The sequence below is a fragment of the Leopardus geoffroyi genome, chromosome C1, assembly GCF_018350155.1.
Source record: "Leopardus geoffroyi isolate Oge1 chromosome C1, O.geoffroyi_Oge1_pat1.0, whole genome shotgun sequence".
Lineage (NCBI taxonomy): Eukaryota > Metazoa > Chordata > Mammalia > Carnivora > Felidae > Leopardus > Leopardus geoffroyi.
Window position 1 is genome coordinate 12,114,555 of NC_059328.1, and position 21,411 is coordinate 12,135,965.

The 21,411-nt window shown below is 62.4% G+C and overlaps 1 protein-coding gene and 1 non-coding gene across 5 annotated transcripts; one reads left to right on the forward strand and one right to left on the reverse strand.

Moving 5' to 3' along the window:
• Nucleotides 1-557: 557 nt before the first annotated feature.
• On the reverse strand, nt 558-20,409 carry ATP13A2 (ATPase cation transporting 13A2). 4 transcript variants are annotated; one of them, XM_045475808.1, is made up of 29 exons: nt 20,133-20,409; nt 13,575-13,669; nt 13,291-13,473; nt 12,896-12,954; nt 12,613-12,727; nt 12,272-12,351; nt 11,015-11,092; nt 10,765-10,834; nt 9,864-9,998; nt 9,708-9,774; nt 9,489-9,620; nt 8,495-8,650; nt 7,909-8,019; nt 7,776-7,822; nt 7,503-7,691; nt 6,404-6,610; nt 5,811-5,906; nt 5,565-5,724; nt 5,330-5,450; nt 5,061-5,185; nt 4,177-4,337; nt 3,936-4,052; nt 3,730-3,809; nt 2,760-2,912; nt 2,575-2,671; nt 1,544-1,767; nt 1,310-1,461; nt 1,058-1,227; nt 558-966 (listed from the first exon to the last, which is right to left on the reverse strand). In XM_045475808.1, exons 1-29 carry the CDS (start codon nt 20,140-20,142, stop codon nt 832-834), a joined length of 3,525 nt encoding a protein of 1,174 aa, XP_045331764.1. In that variant the 5' UTR covers nt 20,143-20,409; the 3' UTR covers nt 558-831. The 4 variants fall into 4 exon arrangements, with proteins under 4 accessions (XP_045331764.1, XP_045331765.1, XP_045331766.1 ...); XM_045475809.1 differs by having other exon boundaries at nt 2,781-2,912; nt 20,133-20,391; XM_045475810.1 differs by having other exon boundaries at nt 9,864-9,971; nt 20,133-20,390.
• LOC123600233 lies at nt 13,768-13,901 on the forward strand. Its single transcript, XR_006713592.1, has one exon. It is a non-coding gene; the product is annotated as a small nucleolar RNA SNORA16B/SNORA16A family (small nucleolar RNA).
• Nucleotides 20,410-21,411: the final 1,002 nt, after the last annotated feature.

A 21,411-nucleotide genomic window follows, 5' to 3' on the forward strand; every position in this document is an offset into this window, starting at 1 on the left:
GCGCTGGCACAGGAGCGTGGCAAGCCGGTACTGGAGTCAAGGCGGTCTGGCCCCACCTCCGGCAACTTGTGTGACCTACGAACCTTAGTCTCCGTATCTGCAAAAGGGGAATCAGACGCCGCAGTCGTAAGGATTAAAAGACGATGCGCACAAAATGCTTGTCGGAGGGGCGCCTGGGTGGCACAGTCAAGCCTCGGAGCTTCCGATTCTGGATCTCGGTTTGGGTCACGGTCTCACGGTTCCTGAGTTCCTGCATCGGGCTCCGCGTGGATGGTGCGGAGACCGCTTGGGATTCTGTCTCTCCCTCTCTCTGCCCCTTCCCCACTCGTTATTATAAATAAATAAATTAAAAAAAAAAAAAGAGAAAAACAAAACCCCAGATGCTTAACGGAGGACCAGGCACTGCTCAACCTGAAAACATTACTGTCCCACGAGGAGACGGAGGCCCGGAGAGGGGAGTCGCCCAACGTGACCTGAGGTGCTCAGAGCGGACACGTGCCAGGGGCTCCCAGCCGGGGACCCGGTCAGCGGTACCACGTAGGAGACAGCCACGACCGTGCCAGGAAAATATCATGACTTTATTTGCTCCACTGACAGAGGCTCTGGGGGCATTGGTAGCTGTCATGTGTACACGGGAGGTCTGAAGTTGGGGACGACAGCATTTCCCCGGCGGAGGGCAGGGAAGGCTGGGCCGGGCAGACCCGGGGCAGGAACAGGACACCTGCCAGCCTCCGGGCTGCACGAGCGGCGGCGGTGGCGTCTCCGGAGACGGGTCCCAGTCGGTGGCTCAGAGGCAGGGAGATCGGCGTCCGGTGTGCGGACGGGCCCGCGCTACCTCGCGGGCCCGGTGGGCGGCGGCCAGGGCTGCTCGGCCAGCTCCCGTTCCAGCTGCTTGAAACGCTTCTTCGAGACCTTTTTGGGTCGGAGCCGCCGCAGGCAGGCCGGGAGGCACTGGTCCAGCACGCTCTGCGGAGGACAGGGAGAGGGTGGGAGGGGCAGCCGCGGACGAGCCCACCCTGAAAGCCCCCCCTCCAGCCCCAACCCAGGTGCGCCCCACCTCCAGCATGAAGGCCCCCACGAAGTTGCAGGCCACCAGGCCCAGCAGCAGCAGCTTGAAGCAGGTGTCAGCGATGTTCCTCAGCCCCAGCGGGCCTTGCAGGAGGCCAGGGACCAGGAGGAGGCCCACCAGGACGGAGCCCAGGAGTGCCAGGGCCATCAGGAAGGGCACTGGAGGGGGAGGGAGTCCGTCAGGCCGGTGGGCCCCTCCCCACTCCACCCACGCCAGCCCCGCCCCACCCCGCGGCCGCACCGTTGGTGTAGAGCGGCCGGCGGAAGGGTGCCCCCTTGGACACAGCGGCGGCCAGGATGAGGTACTGGAAGCTGGACAGCGAGAAGACCACCGTGTTCTCGTAGTTGGGCAGGTTGTCTGGCGCGGGCACGGTCTTGTTCAGGGGCACGAACCTGGGGGCGTGAAGCCCGGGGTCAGGGAACGGGCGTGGAGGAGGGGGCAGGGCTGGGATTGGGGGGCGGACTCGCTACTCACCAGGGTTGGGCCACGGTCAGGAAGTAGCCCCCCAGCTGCACGCCGGCCACCAGGGCCACCTGCAGCAGGAGGCTGCTCAGCACGGGCGCACTGAGCAGGGCCCCCGGCGGCCGCGCCCGCCCCAGCGCCAGCGCCGGCCCCGTGCGGCTCATGAGCACTGCCACCGTGGTGGTGATGACCAGGTCGATGGCCAGGAACTGCAGGTCGCCCAGGTTGGTGTTGATCTGCCAGCAGGGGAGGGAGGGCAGAGGGGCAGGTAGCAGCGGGGGCACCAGACCTGCGCCCAACGAGTCCGATGGGAAGGGAATCGTTCCGCCCAAAACCTGATGGGGCGGCAGCGCCTTCCTGCCTCCGGGAAGCGCCTAGTCTGACGGAGAAGACACTGCACCGCCTTCGGGGAGCCCCTCTCCCGGTCTGAGGGAGAAGGCAGGGGGGCCTAAATCTGAGAGGGCAGGTTCCTCCTACCCACGGGGAGCTCCCTCCCAGGCTGAAGGGGGTGCTTCGGCTCTGCCCGTAGAGGACGCAGGTCCTGGTGGGCACAGGGACAGAGGCTCGTACGAGATCTGCATTGCCCGGTGGGGTCACCTCCTTTCCATGGGGGTGAGCTGCGTGTGCTCAGAGCAGAGCGGGGAGATACCCCTCCGGGCAGGGTGTGACGGGTACAGCCAAGGTCTCGGCCAGGGCAAGCAGGGAAACAGGTGGATCCGTGGCGCAGCGACCCTGGCTCTCCGTCCCACGCCTGCCTCGGTCCCTGCCTGGGCTCTGCCTCAGTCTCCCTCGGGCATGGCAGCTCCCGGAGGGCAGGCGCGAAACGCCAGCACGCCAGGTCATTCTGTGGACCTACTGTGTGCCGGGCGCTGAGCTTGGCGTTGTGCGACCCAGGGCTCAGGAGTCGTCCAAGCCACACAGCCAGAACGCGGCAGGGCAGGATGGGAGACCACACCATCCATTCCAGAACCCGCTGGGCTCCCAGCCACGCTGCCGAGCGTCCCGGCCGCGGGCCTGCTCTGGGCGGCAAGATCACTACTCACCGTGTAGAGGATCAGGACGGAGATGAACTGGGTCAGGCTGTACAGAGCCATGTACTTGAAGACGCTGAACGACGTGTCGAGGGAACACCGGCCTTCCCTGGGTAGCAGGGTATGGGCATTAGGGGGCCCGGGCTGGGCCGACGGGCCCTGATGAGCCCTGGCCCACTGGTCCCTGCCCGCCTCACCTGATGACCATGGGCACACACTCGATGCTGGCCATGCTCGAGGTGAAGGGCGAGACCACAGAGGCCTCGGCCTGGGAGAGCGAGATGCCCACGTCGGCCGCCTTCAGGGCCCCGCAGTCATTGGCGCCGTCCCCACACATGCCCACGCAGTACCTGACGCAGAGAGGTGTGCAGGAATGGCCGGAGCCGGTGAGGCGTCTCCGTGTCTGTGAAGTGACCCCTCTCCCCTCCCATGGGCTTGCTGGCAGAAGGTGGGGTTGGCCGGGTCCCTGCTGCCTGCATGGCACCCGGCACACAGCAGGGGCTCAGCAAGTAGGGGCAGTTACTGCTTCCGGCATCCTGGACCCAGGAGAGCTTGCTTGGGTTTTCCCGGAGGGTGAGGATCATTCTTTTTTTTTTTTTTTTTTTTTAATTTTTTTTTTTCAACGTTTATTTATTTTTGGGACAGAGAGAGACAGAGCGTGAACGGGGGAGGGGCAGAGAGAGAGGGAGACACAGAATCGGAAACAGGCTCCAGGCTCTGAGCCATCAGCCCAGAGCCCGATGCGGGGCTCGAACTCACGGACCGCGAGATCGTGACCTGGCTGAAGTCGGAAGCTTAACCGACTGCGCCACCCAGGCGCCCCTGAGGATCATTCTTTTTTTTTTTTTTTTTTAATTTTTTTTTTTCTTTTCAACGTTTATTTTTTTATTTTTGGGACAGAGAGAGACAGAGCATGAACGGGGGAGGGGCAGAGAGAGAGGGAGACACAGAATCGGAAACAGGCTCCAGGCTCTGAGCCATCAGCCCAGAGCCTGACGCGGGGCTCGAACTCACGGCTGCGAGATCGTGACCTGGCTGAAGTCGGATGCTTAACCGACTGCGCCACCCAGGCGCCCCCCTGAGGATCATTCTTAATGCCTGAGGTGTTCATGCACCACCAGGACCACCACGGACCAGCTGCCCCCTGCAGGTCCCACATGTACTCACTGAAGCTTCTGGAGCTCACAAACCAGCTCTGTCTTCTGCTCAGGAGCCATGCGGGCAAAGACAGTGCCCTGGACCAGGACCTGAGAGCACAGGGAGACAGGGGACGCTGGGGCAGCTGTAGGGTGGGGGCGGGAGAGCCACGAGGAGGGAGGAGAACATGGGGAGGCGTTAGAGCGACCAGGGGTGAGGCTTGGGGGCAGCCCTACCTTGGGCAGCAGCTTGGGGAAGTGCTTCACAAGGACACCAAAGGTGGACCCGCTGAGGGCCAGGTGGCTGGATCGGGGGTCTGGCTCCACGGTGCAGCTTGCGGCCTGGCCAAGATCCTGGGGGCCCAGGAAGCTCCGCTCAGCTTCCCCTGCCCACCCCGGAGAGCTGGGGCCTGGGTCAGGTGACGCAGGGGCGGGCTCATCGGTGGGGGGTGCGGCCGGAACCCCGGCTCAGCCTCACCTTAGCCCCGTTCATAGCCGTGGAGGATTCTAGTGGCAGGAGCTCGAGGGAGGCAGGCTGGCCTCGCTCGGGGGGGGTGGCGTGGATGAGGACCAGACGCTCCTGGGGGCCCACCATGCCGCAACCCTGGGCCACGGTGACGGCCGTCTGCAGGTTGTCCCCTAGGAGCGTGGGGACAAGGTCAGGGTCCAGGTGCTATCTGGGGGGCTGTCCTCACCCTGACACTTAGAGATGGGAAAACTGAGGCCAGACACAGTGTGTCTATCACGGCTGGCTGGGTGAGCTCGGGCAGGTACATCAACGTCTCTGAACCCCACTTTCGTCTTCTAGAAAACCAGGCATTGAAGGGCTTAGGGGAAACTGGGCACCCGGGTTTCAAGTTCCACATACACTACTTGGTGCTGCCGGACCTTGCTGGCAGGTGTGTGTGCGTGTGAGTGTGTGCATGCAAGTGTGTGCATGCGAGGGTGGGGAGGACCAGGACGAGGATGCAGACCTGTTGGGCTCCTCCGTGTTGCCCTGGCTAGAGTCTTTCCTTCCCTGCTCCATGAAATCGTCACCACTTTCGAGGCTGACATAACTTTCCCCATTTCCTACAGGTGGAGCTGGGACTCGGGACGTGGAGCCGGGCTGGAACCCAGGCTGATCAGCACCACCCCGGGACTCTCTGGAGGTCATTCTACTCCCCCGGGTTTCGCCTGCCTCATCCATCGAATGGAGGGACAGTTACCCCCTGGGAGGGACGTTGTGAAGATCCAAGAAACGTCTGAAAAAGCCCCGGCCTGAAGCGGGGGTCCGAAAAGAAGGGACGCGGCGCGCCCTTTCCTCTGCCCGTGACGGGGTAGATTCTGCCCTCCTGACCCAGGCCCTGCTGCCCGGGGTACCTGTCACCATGACGGTGCGGATGCGGGTCCTCCGCAGAGCCCGGATGACCGGCGTGGTCTGCGGCTTCAGCAGGTTCCTCATGACGAGCAGCCCCAGGAGGCTCAGGTCCTGCTCCACGGTGTCCCTGGAGGGCGCCAGAGCTGGGTCAGAGGTCAGGTGGTGGCCAAGGCCCCTCTGCCAGCCACCGGGCAAGGACACCATCCCAGGGCGCTGCCTACGCCTGGGCCTGGTGCGCAGTCCCCAAGGGGCGGGACAGGGGACGGTCCACCTGGTCAGTCGCTGAGCGGCCTCCAGGCTGGGCGCGATGGGCAGCGGCTTGCTGGCGAGGGCCACGACGCGGTAGCCGGCGGCCGTGTAGCTCTGCAGCATCTGGGCGAAGTCCGTGGGCACTGCCAGGGACAGGCAGGTGTCACCGGGCCGGGGGGGGGGGGGGGGGGGGGGGCGGGGCCAGGGGCAGAGGCCGGGTGCCCACCCCATTCCGGTCGGTGGCCCGCCCCCTGCACCTGTCTCGGGGTCGCAGAGGCCTGCCACCAGCTCAGGGGCGCCCTTGACATAGGCCTCCGGCTGTGCGGCCCCCGGCCACGCCACCACCACGTCCATGCGCTGCAGGGCTGACGAGAACGGGAAGCGGCTGAGGACGCTGACGGGTGCCGGGGGCTCCTCCTGCAGAGTCGGAGGGGCGGCTGAAGGGCCGGCCTGTGGGGCCCACCCCGGCCGCCCCACGCCCCGCAGGCACACCCGAGACTCACCATGCCCTGCAGCTGGGGCTCCTGAAGCGGGGGTTTCATCACCGCCAGGACCTGGGCCCCGAATGCCGAGTCTGCGGCCGGCCCCTCCTCCAGGACCTGCGAGGCGGGCAGAGAAGGTTGGCATCTGACGGGCTGGGCACCGGCTTGGCCCCGGGGCGGCCAATCCTTGGCCCACGGAGGGAGGCGGCGCGGGATTCAGATCGGATTCGAGGAAGACTTCCTCCGTGGGAGACTGGATGGAACGGGAAGTCAAGAGCACGGGCTTTGGAGTCGGATGGACCCAAGTTCAAACTCTGGCTTTGCCACTTACAAGCTGCAGGGTGACCTTGGACAAGTTATTCCAAATCTCCCTCAGCCCGGTCCTTCCTCCCTGTGAGGCAGGTTTGAAGCTTCCTTCCTGGGCTACAGGAGGAGCACGAGACAAGGCCTGTGCAGTGGAGTGCTGGCACATAGTAGGTGCTCGTGTGTGGCCTTGGCCACATTGTTATTAATGACGGTGGCACACTGGACACCACCTGAAGTCCTGGAACGGAGACCGGGCAGGGTCCGTTAGAGCCCGGCTGCCCAGAGGCAGGGGCTGACCTGCTCCTCACCCAGCCAGTAGATTCCACCATCTTGAGGTCCATGGGGTCGCCCACCGGGGTGTCCTGGAGCCGGGTGAGGGCGTGGCAGGTGGCCAGCGCTCGGAGCAGGGGCCCCACGGGCAGGCGGCGGGGCTCCGGGACCAGAGGCAGGAACGCCTGCCCTTTTAGGGGCACCACACCCATCACATCCAAGCCGTCCTCCGTGAGGGTGCCCGTCTGCAGGGGGCAAGGGGCAGGCCAGCGGTGAGTCCTCGGGTTGAGCCGTGTGCGGCTGTGCTGGGCGTCCACGCCCCAGAGTCGCCCTCCCCGGCCCCCACTCCCTCTGTCTGGCACCACTGCCTCCGGGTCCCCACCCGAGGCCCCTTTGCTACCCTATCACCCATCTGATGCGGTGCCAGGCAGGGGCCCTGTCACACGCAGCGCTCGGTGTACCTGCTGAATGGATGAGCGAGGCAGGCGCCAGCCCGCACGCCCCAGGCTGTGTTCCCGCGGCCCAGGGACAGCCGGGGAGCTCTGTGAACACGATCAGCTTAGAACCTCTGCGGCCCCCGGTGCCCTCAGAATAATTAATGTCCAAACTCCTCCACGGGGCTCACCGGCCTCTGACGACCAGGGCGCCCCCCCAGCTCGCCCTGCCCCCTTCCCCCGTGCTCCTCTTGCCTCAGGCACGTGGTCTGCTCAGCTCCTCCGGCCCTGCCCCAGGGGCCCAGCCTCCCAGAGAAGACTTCCTCACTGCCATCTCCCTGAGGGAGTGACCTCAAGTAGCACCCGTCCCATTACCCCGTTCACTTCCTTCCCCAAGCCCATCACTTCATCTGCAGCTTTCTGTGCTTTCTGGTGGGGGGGACATCGCCGTGGGGTCTCTGCTGGGTCTCAGCGCTGAGAGCAATACGGGGGAAAAGCCTGAATGATCTCGGACAGCTCATCCGCCAGGCCGTGAGCTTGACGCGGCTGGGACCTGGGTGGGGGGCGGGGGGCGGTATCTCTAAGGGTCTCCTCCCCAGGACAGGATCTGGCACCAAGCAGGCCCTTGGTCAGCGCTGCCGAATGAAACACGGGTGCGGAGGCCTGGCCGTGGCGCCCGGGCCCCCTGCCCTGCGGCCCCCACCTTGTCGAAACACACCAGCTGGAGCTTGCCCCCCAGGTTGATGCGCAGCGGGTGGATACAGAAGATACCCTGACTCCGGAGCCGGCTCTGGGCGTAAAGCGTGCACACGGTCATGGCGGCTGGCAGGGCGGGGGGCACCACGACCGTCACCAGGTCCAGAGCGCGGATCACGATCTCATTCAGAGGCACCTGGCAGGAGGCACCGTGAACGCCAAGGGCCAGGCCGGCCCCGGGTCCCCGCTGCCGGGCCCCACCCGGCGCCCCGAGACTCACCCGGTTGCGGTGAAGGACGAAGATGCTGTAGATAGTGCCGAGGAGAGCTGGGGAGACAGCAAGGGACTCAGCGGGATTTGGGACGGGATTTGGGACGTCCCACCAGCAGAGGGGAGTGCAGGGGGACGCTCACCCAGGACAGAGAGGGCGGCCACAAACTTCATGCTGTGCTTGTAGAACTTGAAGCTGATGGGCCGGGGATGCAGGATGGAGTTCACCAGGCCCCCTTTGGCTGTGCAGAACCCTGGGGGGAGCCGGGGAGGCCGAGGGTCAGGACGAGTCCTCTCGGCCCCTCCCCTCCACCACCGCGCCTGGGGGCTGTGAGATGTGGTGCTCCCAGGATCAGGGATCATCCAGTTTGGGGTTCCTCGTGATGGCCCGGCGCTCACAGGGCTCAGTAAAACCGGAATGAATGGACGGTTATCTATAAAGTGGGTGGTTTCACTTAAAATTCAGATACGTGGCTTGTGCTGAAACACTCAGATCTGGTGACACCGGGTCCCATTCCCACACGACAAGAACCTGCCGGCGTCGTACGGGGCTGCTCCCTTCCGGAGGGGTGGGCTCCTCCTTGCTGGCCACGTCCCTGCCCACATCGGCCAACCCCAAGTTGGCAGTGGGACTTGTCTCAGGTCCCATGGTAGGACAGCAGCGGAGATGGCCCCCGCCCTGCCCGGTGTCACGAGCCCAGCATCCCTCCCTGCGTCCCGGACTCCCACCTGTTCGAGTCACCACCGCCAGGACGTGGGGTCCAACAAAGGCCCGGGCCTGCAGGACGAGGGTCCCACAGAAGAGCGTGTGCCGCCGGTGGGTCTCGGGGCAGTAGGGCACCGGTCCTTCCGGCAGGGCCGTCTTCAGCACTGGAACGCTCTCCCCTGGAAGGGACGCGGTACGAAGCTGGTGCGGGGGTCCCGTGCCACTCCTTCCCGCCGGCCAGAGTGAAGCACAGAATTGTTTCCTAAAGCCCTAGGTCTCATTTAACTCTGGGAACCATGTGTGCAGAAACCACTGCCCCCATTTTACACAGAGGGACACTGAGGCTGAGAGAGGGCAAAAGACCTAGAAGACACAGTCAGGCAGCCCTGGAAGGCCGTGTGCCAGCCAGGTACCGGGACCCCTCCCGCGGGGAAGACGGGAAAGCGGGTGTGCACTCGTGTCCACATAGCTGGGGGGCAGGGGGGTGGGGAGGATGTTCTCATTCTGTTGGAATTATTTTATAACAAGCTGTACTCCTTTTATAACTCAAGCCAGTAAACCACAGGGTGGGGCGTGGGGACTAAACCTCTACAAAGCCCCGAGCATGCTGTCCGGCAGAGTAGTAATCTTTTTTTTTTTTTAACGTTCATTTATTTTTGAGAGAGAGAGCGCAAGCAGGGGAGGGGCAGAGAGAGAGAGAGAGAGGGAGACACAGAATCCGAAGCAGGCTCCAGGCTCTGAGCCGTCAGCACAGAGCCCCTCGTGGGACTCGAACCCACCGACATGTGAGATCATGACCTTAGCCGAAGTCGGAGGCTCAACCGACTGAGTCACCCAGGCGTGCCCCGAGGGGCAATCTCTTACTGAGTGCCTGAGCCGTGTAGGATTAGCATGTGCCGACCCGACCCCCGGGGTTGTGACTTGAGCACAAAAGAAAAACCTCAATGTCCCCGATGCGAGCAGAGGGGCCTGCTGGCCGGGGAGGAAGACCCGGAGGCCGCGGGGCCGGGGGCTGACCTGTCAGAGAGCTCTCGTTGACCATGCACTCCCCAGCCACCAGGGCAGCGTCGCAGGGCACCAGGCCGCCTTCCTGGGGCAGCACCAGGCAGTCTCCAGGCACCAGCTCGCTGGAGTCCACCCACTCCTCCTCTGCGGGCAAGCGGAGGGGGCCTCAGCACAGCCCAGGGCGCCCCCCCCCCCCCGCCCGCCCCGTCCCCTCCCTTCCCCAGCGCTCACCTCCCCCGGGCCGGCACACGCACACCCGTGTGGACAGCTGCACCATGTCCCTCAGAGTCTGGCTTTGCTGCGGGCAGGGGGACACGCGGGGAGTGGGTGGGCGGTGGCCCCCTTGGGGACCCGCCTGCCCCGCCCCGGCCCCCTCACACCACTCACCTTTCTGGTCTTGTAGAGCGACAGACAGATGGAGGCGGTGGAGATGAGCAGTATGCAAAGGGCATATGAGTAGTAGCGGTCCGCCAGCCACAGCCCGATGCTGAAGGCCTGGAACCCATAGTAGGGGTTCAGTGCCTGGGGGAGGGGCGGGGAGGCAGCATCAGGGCCCGTGACCCCGGGCCAGCGCAGCCCCGGGCCGGGCCACTTCCCTGCTCAGCCCCATCCGGACAGCTCTTGAACCCCTGGCTTCTCTGCTCTAGGGAGGACGCGGACATTTCCATGCCAGGCCCCTGCTAAGCGCCGCGTCTGAGTACCATCCGATGGTGATGACAATTCCACGGGGTGGATGCTACCCTCACTCCATTTTGCAGACAAGGAAACTGAGGCACAGTAGGGTCAAGTCACTTGCCCCAAACCACACAGCTCCCGAGTGGCTGCCTGGGGTTTACATCGGGCCAGACTCCTGAAGTCTGTCCCCCTTCAGGGGCATCTGCCTCTGGCTCAGAGGGCTCAGATCCCTCAGAGGGATCCCTTTGTCCCCTATGCCGTGTCACCCCTCTGAAGCCTGGGTTCTTTGCATATGAACCGAGTGTCCCTACTCCACGGCTGCCAGATGGTTAAAGCAGCTTAAGCACAGAGAGTCACGGCTCTCACCCACAGGAGAAGCCCAGCCCCTGTGGCTTTGCCTCCGGGCCTCTCTTCCCAGCCTCAGCCTGGATCAGAGCCTCCAATTCCTGGCCCTGAGCTGATGGGGCTGGGTCTGAGATGACTCTCCCCTGTGGAGAAGGGGACGGCTGCTCTGGTCTGCCACTGGAAAGTGGCCCAGAGAGGGCAAGCCCCCGGCCAGGGTCACATAGCCCATCCAGGCCAGACCTGGGGCGAGGCCCAGGGACAGCCCTACCTCGTCCACCAGCAGCTGGGGATAGGACTTGACCGGCACGCTGATCACGTTGGGGCCATAGATGGTCTTCCTGCGAGAGAAGTGACGAGGTCAAAAGATGGAGGGGGGGAGTGGCGGCCGGATCCTCCAAGGGCAACAGAGGTCCTCATCTCACAGCCAGGGAAACCGAGGCCCAGAGAAGGCCACACTCAGGGGAGCAAGACAGGGGTCCCCAGAGGGCAGGGAACCTCTGGTCCAGGGCAGCACCCACCTCACGGCTTGCTCCTGGAGGCTGAGGCCGGAGCAGGAGCGGCGGACGTCGTCACAGGTGCGGCCGTGGTCCAGCAGGCTGCGGGGGGTGGGGTGGGGGTGGGGTGACTCGGATGGGTGATGGGACCCGGGCGCCGTGCAGGCCAGGGACTTGGGGCTCCAGGTCCCTTGTGGCCCACTGAGCTCCTAGGAGGAGGCAGGTCCCTCACAAACTCTGGGCTTAACTTTCTCCTTCCATCCCTCTGACTGGCCCCAAACTACCTCGCCGAGGTAGAACAAAGAGAGATGATTGATGATATTTAATAGCGACAAGAACCACTCTTATTTAGTGACAGGAGTATCATTTACAATGATGATGCCTTCGTCAAGCGACTCAACCTCTCTGTGACTCAGTTTCCTCCCCTGCGGAATGGGGATGGTGACAGCTCCCGCCTCACAGGGCTACTGGTGGAATAAAATAGAAGCCACACAAAGCGCGTGGCTAGTCGCTGGCACCTACGTCGTGACGAACACGTCAGCCATTTGTGCTATTCTCCTCCTGTGGCAGAGGCTGGCCCCGTCCCCCCGTCCGCGGGGTGCCCACCTCTGCAGACGCAGCTGGCACTGCAAACACCTGTCTTCGCTGGCGGGTTGTTCCTGGCTGCAGGCGGGTGCTCCACCGCGAGCCGGGAAGCACCAAGGAATTCACGTCCGTGGCCAGGAGCCAGCCGCCAACACGGGTGGGGCGGGGGTGGGGGGGATGATGGGAAGTACCCCCAGCCTCCTCGCTCCTCGGGTGAGAGCACCCCGGGCTCCACACTGGCTCGAGAAGATCCCCAAGGGGACCAAGCTCCCTATGATACCTCCTGCACCCCCCACACCCCCCAGTGTTCCCCGGGATCACCTTCCACACAAGCTCCCTGCACTTGAAGATGTGTTGTGAGCTCCCATTTCTCAAGTAGGTGGCAGAGCAGGGACGAGACCCCAAGTGGAGGGTCCCAGTCCAGAGCCTCAGGTCTGATTTGGTGTCACCCCCTTGGCCCGAGGCTGAGCCAGACTTTACGTGAAGCTTACAGAGTTCCCCCTCAAGATAACCCTAGGAGGCATGGATTCTCTTCATGTCCCGGTTACAGGGACTCTGAGGCCTGGAGAGGCTCAGGGACTCGCTCACGCCACAGGGGACCAAGGCACAGAGCTGCGGGGAGCCCGCCGGGCCACCTCATGCCACCCCTCCCGCCCAGCCCAGCATCGGCGTGTGCGCGCCGGCCCTGACCCCTACCTGACTTGGCAGAAGGCCTGTTGGCTCTCGATCCAGACGTAGCGCTGGCCCCGGAAGAGGTAATATCGCAGCTTCCGCTGCTGCAGAGGAGACAGAAGAGGCTGGAAAGCAGCCCCAAGAGGAGCTGGGGGGTGGAGAGGGCAGGGGTAGAGAGGCCAGAGTCACAGGAAAGAGGGAGGGAGGCCTGGATGTGTTAAGGTGCTCAGCCGGCATCCGGGACATTTGGGACAAAGGAACAGGAGGTGCCTGGGGAGCGTGGAGTCCAATCCATCGCTGTATAGAGCGTGAAAGTGAGGCCCAGGGACGGGTAAGGACTTGTCCGGACCCAGCTGTCCACTCACTGCCTCTTCGTTCCTGCAGAACTGGATGGTGTCCTTCCATGCACCCTCTGGCACTGCCCCCACAGCCGCCTGGCTCCGGCCGTCCTCCGCCTGGACCTGGGCAGGCAGCTCCAGGCTGGGAGGGGTGTGGGGGTTACTGCGGCACTCTGGAACGTTCCAGCACCACCCCGTCCCCACGGAGCCATGGTCCCTCCCTGGGGTGCACGGCACCAGGGTCAGAGCCTTTGTGGGAGGAGGCCGGTGGGGAGCAGGGGCTTCTGGGAAGGGTGATGGGCTGCCTCACCTGCTCTCACTGATGGCCTCAGTCTGCACCTGCACAGTATACAGCTGCCACGAATTATCCTGGAACACAGAGGCGTGGACTTGGTCCCAGAGGAGACTCCTCCCTTCCCAGGCCCCACCCTGCCCACCCTGTGGCCCCTGCTGGAGAAGGCAGGGATCAAGGACGTAGATGATCCTCCTCTCAGGAGCCACCTAACCTGTCCCTTCTACCCACTGCTCAGATGGGAAAGCTGAGGTCCAGAAAGGACAACCTGTGTAAGGTCCCACAGAGATTCCGGGGCCGGATCGGGCTGAGAACCCAAGCAGGATCCATCGCCTTCCTCCCCCTGCATCGGACCCTCTCCAGCGCCAGACCCACCGCCACCCTCTCCTCTGCCCCTGCCGGCCGGGACTCACCTCTTTGTCTCTTATTTCGATGACGAGTGTTTCGGCGCGGGCCAGGTTGCAGGGCCGGAGCCGCAGCCGCACCCGCCACACCGGCTTCCAGCGGAACAGCAGCAAAGGGACCCCTGCCATCATCCAGACCACGATGTGATAGCCTATGACCCTCCATGGACTGCCACAGTAACCGCTGAGCCTCTGCGGAGACGCCGACAGAGAAGGCCGAGGTGGGGGCGGGGCGGGCTAGAGGAGGAGCCGGGGGGTCTGGGGGGCCCACCTGCCCACACCCGCCCACGTACCACGGATGAAACTGAGGAGCTGAGGGGATCTACAGATGTCTCTATCGTCAGGGTCCCATAACCGGCGGGCGTGCTGCCCACGAGAGGGCTGCTGTCTGTGGGCACAAAGGAGAGAGGTCATGGCCGGGGAGGTGGGGCGGGGGGGAGGCTCCTCCTGCTCCTGTTTCTTTAAACATAACAAGCATTGTCATTTTGTGGCCCCTACAGAAGCCGCGGCTGTTTCCATGCAGCCGCTGTGGTCAAAAAGGAGCCAGCGTGGCTGTTTTCCCTGACGGTCACGGTTCTGTTTGCTGTAACTGACCTGCAACATTTTGGGAAAAGACAGTCCCCGCTGTCCCTGCCAACTCTTGGGTACAGAGTCCTTTGCTAAAACTGGCATGTTTCCAGAGGTCAGGAGAAACGTTCCATGGGTGGGGTCTCGCATATAGTTGTTACCAGAAGGAGGCTTTCGAGAACTTGCCTGCTGAGACCAAGGACCCGTCTGGAGGGGCAGATGGGAGCGGGCTGGACACGTGTACTGGAAAAGACCTGTGCGGTGCTTTGGGTCCTTGCCCTGAAAGGCTTAAGGTGTCAGTACCAGCACCAAAGGCAGTCAAACCTTGATGCTGAAGAGCACAAGAAGGGGACCATAAGCTTATTCAAGACAACTGTAGTCACAGCTGTGCGAGACGAAGGTTCTGGCATGAGTGCAGTGGCGCTTTCCGTGAGTGGGGATCCTGGGGTCAGGACCGCGACGGAGCACAACCCCCTCAGGACCTGGCTGCCCCCAGGTTTCCTGGCAGCGTCTGATTCTGAAGACGCTGAAGACGCCAGCTTGTTGCTGATGCTGTGTTCAGAGTGAGGTCTGCTGGGGCGCCTGGGCGGCTCGGTCAGTTAAGCCTCGGACTTCGGCTCAGCTTATGACGTCACGGTTCGTGGGTTCGAGCCCCGCGTCGGGCTCGGTGCTGACAGCTCGGAGCCTGGAGCCTGCTTCCGATTCTGTGTCTCCCTCTCTCTCTGCCCCTCTCCCGCTTACTCTCAAAAATAAACATTAAAAAAATAATAATAATAAAGTGAGGTCTGCTGCTCACAAAGCTGTGTCTGTGATTAAGCTCCCCTCATTCCCCTAGTGTTTCTCTCCCAACTGTGAACCCATAATCACCCGGCCTGACCAATAAAAGACTGAGGTAAAAAGCATCGCTGTTTTATAAACTGGTCTGACTGGCTGTTCTACTGGTTCTCACTCACCATGTCGAGCTCCTTTGTGCGTCTGGCTCTCTCTGGCTGGGTGTCGGCTCAGAATGGGGTGGGGGACAGGCCCCGGGGGGAGGCACCCTGAGCTTACACCGCCCTCACACATCTAGCTGGTAGCTTCCTGGGAGCTCTGTGCCCCTCTTTTCCGTCTGGTCCCCACCCTGAGGGCAGGGATCAGGGCTGCTCCTCCTTGGTCAACTCCCGTGCCCGGCAGAGTCCTGGCAGCGAGGAGATGCTGAGAAGCCAAGACGTCAGGCCCGCCTCTGATGGCAGCCAGGAAAGGGGCCTCCACTGCAAAGGGGAACTGGGGAGGGGTGAGGGGAAGGAGGAGCCCAGCCAGTGGGGGGGTGGGGTGGGCAGAGAGGAGGGTTCAGCTGCAAAGAGAAGATGCTGTGTCCCAGCTGAGCAGTTACCAGGGTTCCTTACTTAACCTCTGCAAAGGGAGGGCTATCACCCCCATTTTACACATGGGAGAACTGAGGCTCAGAGAACAGCACTAGGTGGCCCTATTGCAGAAATTCTGTTTACTTCTGTATCCCCAGCTGTAGAGCTGTGGTCCTGGCAGGGCGGGCAGGCAGTGAATGTTCCAGGGCTGCAGACGGGGTGGGCTCATGGCTCCCGCTGTCAGGCAGCCTTTGTGGGGTTCAGACATGCAGGTGCCTGGGCCCCTCCCCAGACCTGCCGGAGCAATGGCAGGAGCCTCTGGAAAAGCTCGCTTAGAGGGATGGGAGGGCCGGGCAGGTGGGGGCGGGTTGCAGGTTTCCCAAGCTCCCGTCCTTTCCCCTCCCCAGAGGAGCCCTGCACAGCCCTGGCCTAGAAGTTTCCACCAACGAGCCCAGAGTGTCCCAGGCCGCTGCCACTGTCATAAACATCCCCAGCCCCTCAGCTGCTCTCTCCCCAAACACTTGGGCTTCTGAAGCTTTCCAAACAGCCAACGCTTCCGAAGGCCCATTGTACACACATACCCTCTGCTCCTGGCCCTTTTTACACGGTTGACACAATAACCCTGCCATGGGAGCTCAATTATTAGCCCCTTTCTATAGAAGAAAAGGAGGCTCAGAGAGGTTAAGTCACTTGGCCAAATCACACAGCAAGTACACGGTAGCGTCGGGATGCAAGTCCAGGCAGGCTGACTCCAGGGTTTTCTCCCTCTGCTGGACCACCTGAGGACGCCCTGAGGACTGGGGCCACGGGTCCCCATCAGGCCACGCAGATCTCCTACCCCAGCCCCCATATCGCCACGTAACGACGGTGATAATTACTATGGTAATGACCATAAAAAGAGCAGCCAACAGCCAATAAGCACTTCCTGGGTGACAAGACCCACTGGGAGCATCCCTATGAATTAGCTCCTTTACCCTCCAGCAACGCGAGGAGGCCGACTCATTTTTCTCATTGTACAAATGAGGGAACTGAGGCTCGGAGGGACAGAGACCCCCAGGTAAATGATGGCGCCAGGAAGCTGGAGCCAGATCCTGTGTTTCTGGGGCCCGTGTGGGCACTTTCAGAGACCAGGGCTCATGGCCTGCACCTCCCTAGGCCTCTCTGAACTTGATGAGTCAACAACCAATTAAGCCCCATAAGCCCCACCTCCAGCCAGTCCCTCCCCTGCCCTGTCCACTTGGCTGACTCAGAACACAAATGGAGCCTCAGCTCAGGGACAGGGACACACACACACACACACACACACACACACACAGCCTGGGTGTCTGGCCGGCAACAGAGTCTCAAAGCCGGAAGGGCAGGAGGCCAGGTCAGCCTTCTTCCCTGGGGTTCACACAGGTCCCAGACCGGGTCTCCTGAGATGGGTCCCTTTCACTCTCTGCTCCCAGCCCAGTCCAGCTTGTGAGTGAGGCTTAGCAGAGCATCACTTCCTTCCCTTCCCGACAGCAGCCTGCAGACAACACACAGCGGAGGGCCCTCTGCCATCTGGTGTGGCCTGGGGGTGGTGATCACTAGGGTTCCGGGCCTGGAGGAGGGGGGGCAGAGAAGCAGGCATTTGGGGCAAGTGACACAGCCTGGCAAGCTGGGTTCGCAGGTCCTTGGCCACCCAAAAAGCCACAGTCTTCTCTCACCCCACTTCAAAAGGGGACAGTCCCAGTTGCTACCAGAACCCCAGCCATCTCTTCTGCCAGACAACTGCTCCCCGAGTGGGGCAGGGTGGGGAGTTTCTCCTTTAAGGTTGATCTCGGCTGGTCCGAGGTGTAAGGGAAAGAGAGAGCATCTTGGGGTGATAAGGGGTTGACACAGGCCGGGCATCGTTCCGTGGGCTTTATACACATTAACTCACTCAATTCCTCACCACAACTCTATGAAGAGGGGACTCCTTTTATCCCTATTTTACAGATTAGGAAACTGAGGCCAGGAGGGGTGAAGTAAGTTGCCCAGACGCCACAGAGCCGGTCTGGTGAGTGGCGGGATCCGGATCCAGGCGGTCTCGAGCAGGGGTCCGTGCTTTTTTTTTTTTTTTTTTTTTTAAATTTTTAAGCTTATTCATTTATTTTGAGAGAGACAGAGACAGTGTGAGTAGGGAAAGGGCAGAGAGAGAGAGAAAATCCCAAGCAGGCTCTGCCCTGTCACCACAGAGCCCGACGCGGGGCTCAAATGCATGGAAACGATGCATTTGAACCGATCATGACCCGAGCCGAAACCGAAGAGTCGGACGCTCACCCGACTGAGCCGCCCAGGCGCCCCTAGGGTCCGCGCCCTTAACCACTGCCCTACCGTCCTCACAGCTGTCTTCGTCCGAGCCCCTGGCTCCCTTACAGGCAAGCTGTGTTTTGTGAGGCAAGTACCTTAACCTCTCTGGGCTTCCATTGCTCCTCTCTGAGAGCATAACCCTGAGCAGCTGGCACATGAGGAAGCGAGAGTAGCCGCCACCCAGGGGTGTCTAAAGTTCCTGAAGCGTGGGCCAGTACACGTGGCGGAGGCTGGCTTCCCTGCCACGGAAGGGCTCTGCCCTATTTCTCAGGCTCCCCTCTACTTTCCCATCACCCCGTCTGAAACCCACAGTGTCCCCTGCTCCCCGGTGCACACTCAACAGCCTCTCCGGGCTAACTGCTCGGCTGGGGATGGGGAAGAAGCCTGCGGCACGCCGGGCCACCCAGAACGGGTCACTTCGCTGATCTGGTTTCATCCTGCAACCGTCCTGCCATTTACTCCACTTAACAGGTGCGAAGGCTGAGTCTTGGGGAGGCAGTTTGCCCACCGACTTGTCTACTTGTCGCAGCTGGAAAGGGATCTGTCTTGCTCCCACGTCCTGTCTGTCCGCCTCAGCCACACCCACTGGCAGCCATCACAGCATCAGGCCTGCACGGGCGTCCCCCTCCGGCTCACAGTGCCTGGCACGAGGCTGGGACTCTGGAACCGTTTACTGAATGAACGAACGGCCGAGGCACGCCTGCACGTTTCGCTGACATGACAGCACCGGCCCCTGCCTCCGGGCCAGTCAGCTGCCAGGTGCAGAAGTACGGGCCTCGTCTTGAAGGGCCCTGCCAGAGATCACCCTGTGCCACCCTCGTTTGCTCGCTTCCCCCAGGCCCCAGACACCGTTCCCTCTGGGCAGTTCTTCCTGGTGCCATCACACACCCCTCCTTTCAGGACGGGATGCTCTCCCAGTCAACCTCGGGAGGAAGGAAGGAAAGAAAGAGGGGCTTGAGGGAGGAAGTCAGGTCTATGGAAAAGTCTAGCCTAGAAAACTCTGGTCTTCCAGCAAGATCAAGCCTAGGGCACTCTCTCCCTCCAGCAGGACACTTGTCAAGACACTGGCAAGTGCCTGTTGATCTCCTGTCACATCTCAGCTCCCCAGGAATGGCACAGGGGGATCAGGGCAGTATCTGATCTGTTTCAGTATCACCAGCTCAGGCTGGCCCAGAGCGGTCTGTGCGGTGCGGGATGAGAATACTTTTCAGGATGATTCGGTTGCTCTTCTGAATAACAGTGACTGAGGGGGCAATTACCATCTCATTTTACCGTAGGGAAAACTGTGGAACAAAGCTTCAAGATACCTCGCCCAGAGACCTACAGCTCGAAAGGGCAGAAGCTGGAAACGAGTGGGTCTGCAGGAACACATTCCTCTTAGCTCATCCTCGCAGCCGCACCGTAAAAGCAATGGATTTGGATCCCATTTAAAATGAGGCACAGAGAGGTTGATTAATATGCCCACAGTCACACAGATATGGGTGGTCAAGACTAGACTTGAACCCAGCCTGACTCTGCAGCCCTGGGGCAATGCCACCAGCACTCCAGAGTGAAGGGGCTGCAAAGCCATCTGAGAACCTCTCGTTTCCTGCGGAAGCCCCAGCTTCCTGCTGGTGACCTGGTAGTGGCCCAGGGCAGCAGCACTGTGCTTCCCCCGTGGCCAGAAGCTCCTCTCCTCTGCCAGGCTAGGGGGGAGAGGAACAGCCTGCTAGTAGTAATCTGATCTTCGGGTCCGGTGTTCGGAGGGTATCTTTCCTCAGCTTTCCCCCTTCCTCACTCCCGGTGCACTCCCAGCTTCCGGTGAGGTGGCGGCGGTGGTTGGGGAGAGAGGTGGGAGGTGGGGAGGGAGAGCCCAGAACTGAGCCTTCTGCGGCTGTACAGGATGCTCGACCTTTGGTGGGCCCTCTGCTGAGGCCTGAGCGACTGACAGGGAGATGAGACTCCCCCCTCCCGGAGAAGAGCGGCCCCTTCTCAGCAGGTGGGATTTAATTTATACTCAGAAAAGGGTGGGCTTGGGACACGCGGTCTGGGAAGGGTCACAGGCAGGGTGTGGTCCTCGGACCCGGGGTGTTGACAGGCTTCCTCTGGAGGCCTGAGGCAGGAGTGGCATTTTGTGTCCAGGGCACTCTGACCCAGGGACTCGGGAGCCTGGCGTCTCCAACCCCATTCATTCATTCATTCATTCTTCATTCATCCAAGAGGAGTAAGCACCCAGAGGCCCCGGATGCGGCGGCGTCCACGCATCTTCCCCATACATGCGGCCTTTTCCCCCGCCCTGGACATCCGTCACTGCGGGAGGGAGTCCAGTGGGAGTGGGGCATCTCCCCGCGCCCCTTCCCCGCGGGCCGCCAATCACCCTCGTGCACAGCGCCCAGGGCTGCTGGAAAGCAGGGAGGCGACGGTTCCGCGCGGCGCCATCCCCGGGCTCCTGGCCTCTCTGGGAAGGGTCCCCGCGCCGACTCCCCCAGGAGGGGGCCGGGATGGGCGCGGGCATGCCTCCGGAGGTCGCTCCCCTGGCCTGCGAGCCTGCGGTGGGGGTGTCGCGCCACGGCAGGCGCGACGACAGGAGGCCCAGGAGGCCCGGGGACCGCGCCCTGTTCGGGGAGGCCCCAGCCGCGGACTCACCTGCGCTCATGCCGGCTCCTCGCGCTCATCGCCGGCCCCGGCGCTGCGGCCCGTGGCCCGGGCCCGGGCGTCGCGATGCCCCGCGGCGGGGGCGCGAGGCAGGAGGCGGGAGGCGGCGGGGGGGTGGGGTGCGGGGCAGAAGTCCGGTGGCGCGAGGTGGTCCGAGGCACCTGCACGGGAGCCGGCTGCCGGCGCGGCTGGGACGGTGCCGCAGTCGGGGTGTGAGCGCAGCCAAGCCCCGCCCGGCCCACTGCGGCCCCACGTCCGCCCCGCGCGCGGGCTGCCGGGACTTGTAGTCCGAGCCGCCTCCGCCGCCCGCGTAGAGGCGGATCCACCGCCCGAGATACACAGACCCGGAGGAGGGCGCCGGGGGTGGGGGCGGGGGGGGGGGGGGTTCCAACAGGGACCGTCAGGAACTCCGACGGCCAGTCCTCAGACACGTGAACACACGGACACACACTCAGAGACGGTAACCTTCAGACACACAAACACCAGTGCACAACACCCCTCCCACGCCACCCAGATTCACACACAGAGGTGTGACATTTAGAGAGAGGACAGCAGCCCTCAGGCACACCCACACAGATGCACACACAGAGGCAGGGCTCTGTTTCAGGGAAACAGGACAGCTCTGGCCCAACAACACACAGGTACACACCAACCTCAGATACACGCATACAGAGGCACACACAGAGGTGACACGTAGAGACAACACACACATACGCAACGGTGATGTGATGCTCAGAAACACAGCTATGACAACCCCCTACCAACGCACGGCTCGCACAGAGTGGGCCCCAGATACTGGTCAAGGGCTATGCAGCCTGGGTCAAGCTGGCCTCCATCTTTTCCAGCCTGGGTGACCTTGGGCAAGTCACTTGACTCTCTGGGCCTCCCTTTTTAACCTACGGGATGGCAATGACATTAGCGATGCCTGCTTTCACGGCGTTGTGAGGCTCACCTGAGGAAAGACATCAAACACTTGGGACAGTAGCTGGCACGGCTCACTAAATGTCAAAAAAGGAAGACACACCCGCCCGGAGACTCACACGGTCAGATACGCCCCTCAGAGATAGGCATGGGCACGGGGAGACTGCAGTGATGCACGAGAAGCCTCTAAAATGCCGGAGAAATAGTGGAGGTATAACCCAGGCCTCAGAAGCCTCACCTCATGACTCACACCTGTATGCAGCTTGTGACACTGCCAACATGGCGTCCGTCCACTGACCCTGGGGTTGGTGGCTTCTGGACCAAGGACCTCCAAAGGCAGAGGGTGAGT

Bases quoted from the DNA above. Each gene is read 5' to 3' on its own strand.
- ATP13A2 (XM_045475808.1), bottom strand. The intron at 9,999-10,764 runs GTAGGGCTGTCC...CCCCTCCCCCAG, and splicing joins CCCAGCTGCTGGTGGACGAG to GCACTGAACCCCTACTATGG. The intron at 4,053-4,176 runs GTGAGGCTGAGC...CTGGGCCCCCAG, and splicing joins CGGCTATGAACGGGGCTAAG to GATCTTGGCCAGGCCGCAAG.